The 584-nt window shown below is 52.4% G+C and overlaps 1 protein-coding gene across 1 annotated transcript in view; it reads right to left on the bottom strand.

Moving 5' to 3' along the window:
- Window positions 1-584, bottom strand: part of LOC102811505 (sodium/nucleoside cotransporter 1-like) — a 165,425-nt gene that overhangs the window by 1,344 nt on the left and 163,497 nt on the right. The window contains exon 9 of the mRNA XM_006877847.1: window positions 77-158. Within this exon, the coding sequence (XP_006877909.1) occupies window positions 77-158 (82 nt within the window). The remainder of the gene's footprint in view (window positions 1-76; window positions 159-584) is intronic.

Below are 584 nucleotides of genomic sequence, written 5' to 3'. Positions count from 1 at the left end.
AGTTATTTCAGAGCCAGGACTGAAGTCCAGGTCCCTGACCTCCAGGGGGCTGGGGAGACTCCCATCTAGGACTCACTCAGGCCTCCCAACATGATTCCAATGTTGCGTAAATTGGCAAATCCACAGAGTGCAATCGTCGTGAGGATTTCTGCTCGGACCTGAAAATACAGATAAGTAAGAGTGGCTTCCTCAGCTGGTGTGGAAGCACTCTCACACCAGCCAGGTCCCTGAGCCTCAATTTCCCCTCTTCCATTTGTCCTTGACCTCTGAAGCCCTCTGTGCTGACCCCTTTCAGGTCCAGCATACTCACCTCTATGTTGGCTCACTCTACACCCCCTCAGAAATGCCGTCAGTCCTTTAACTCCTTGTCTTAATTACCAGCTTGCTCTGTCCTCACCTTGGCCCAACTAAGCTTTGAGCCCAGAGGGTGCTTGTGAATGGCCCTTTGCCCCCAGTTCTCCCAAGTCTTGGAGCTTCTGTCTATTGCTGACAGGGCAGAATGGAGGGCATTTGAAGGCGAGAGCTTGACCAACTTGGCTCCAGGCTTGTCCCTGCCTAGTATCAGCTTGAGCAAGTCAACAGCT

This window comes from Chrysochloris asiatica, unplaced genomic scaffold, assembly GCF_000296735.1.
Source record: "Chrysochloris asiatica unplaced genomic scaffold, ChrAsi1.0 scaffold00636, whole genome shotgun sequence".
NCBI classification, from domain to species: domain Eukaryota; kingdom Metazoa; phylum Chordata; class Mammalia; order Afrosoricida; family Chrysochloridae; genus Chrysochloris; species Chrysochloris asiatica.
The sequence above is the reverse complement of the archived record's forward strand: the minus strand, read 5'-3'. Positions and strand labels throughout refer to the sequence as shown.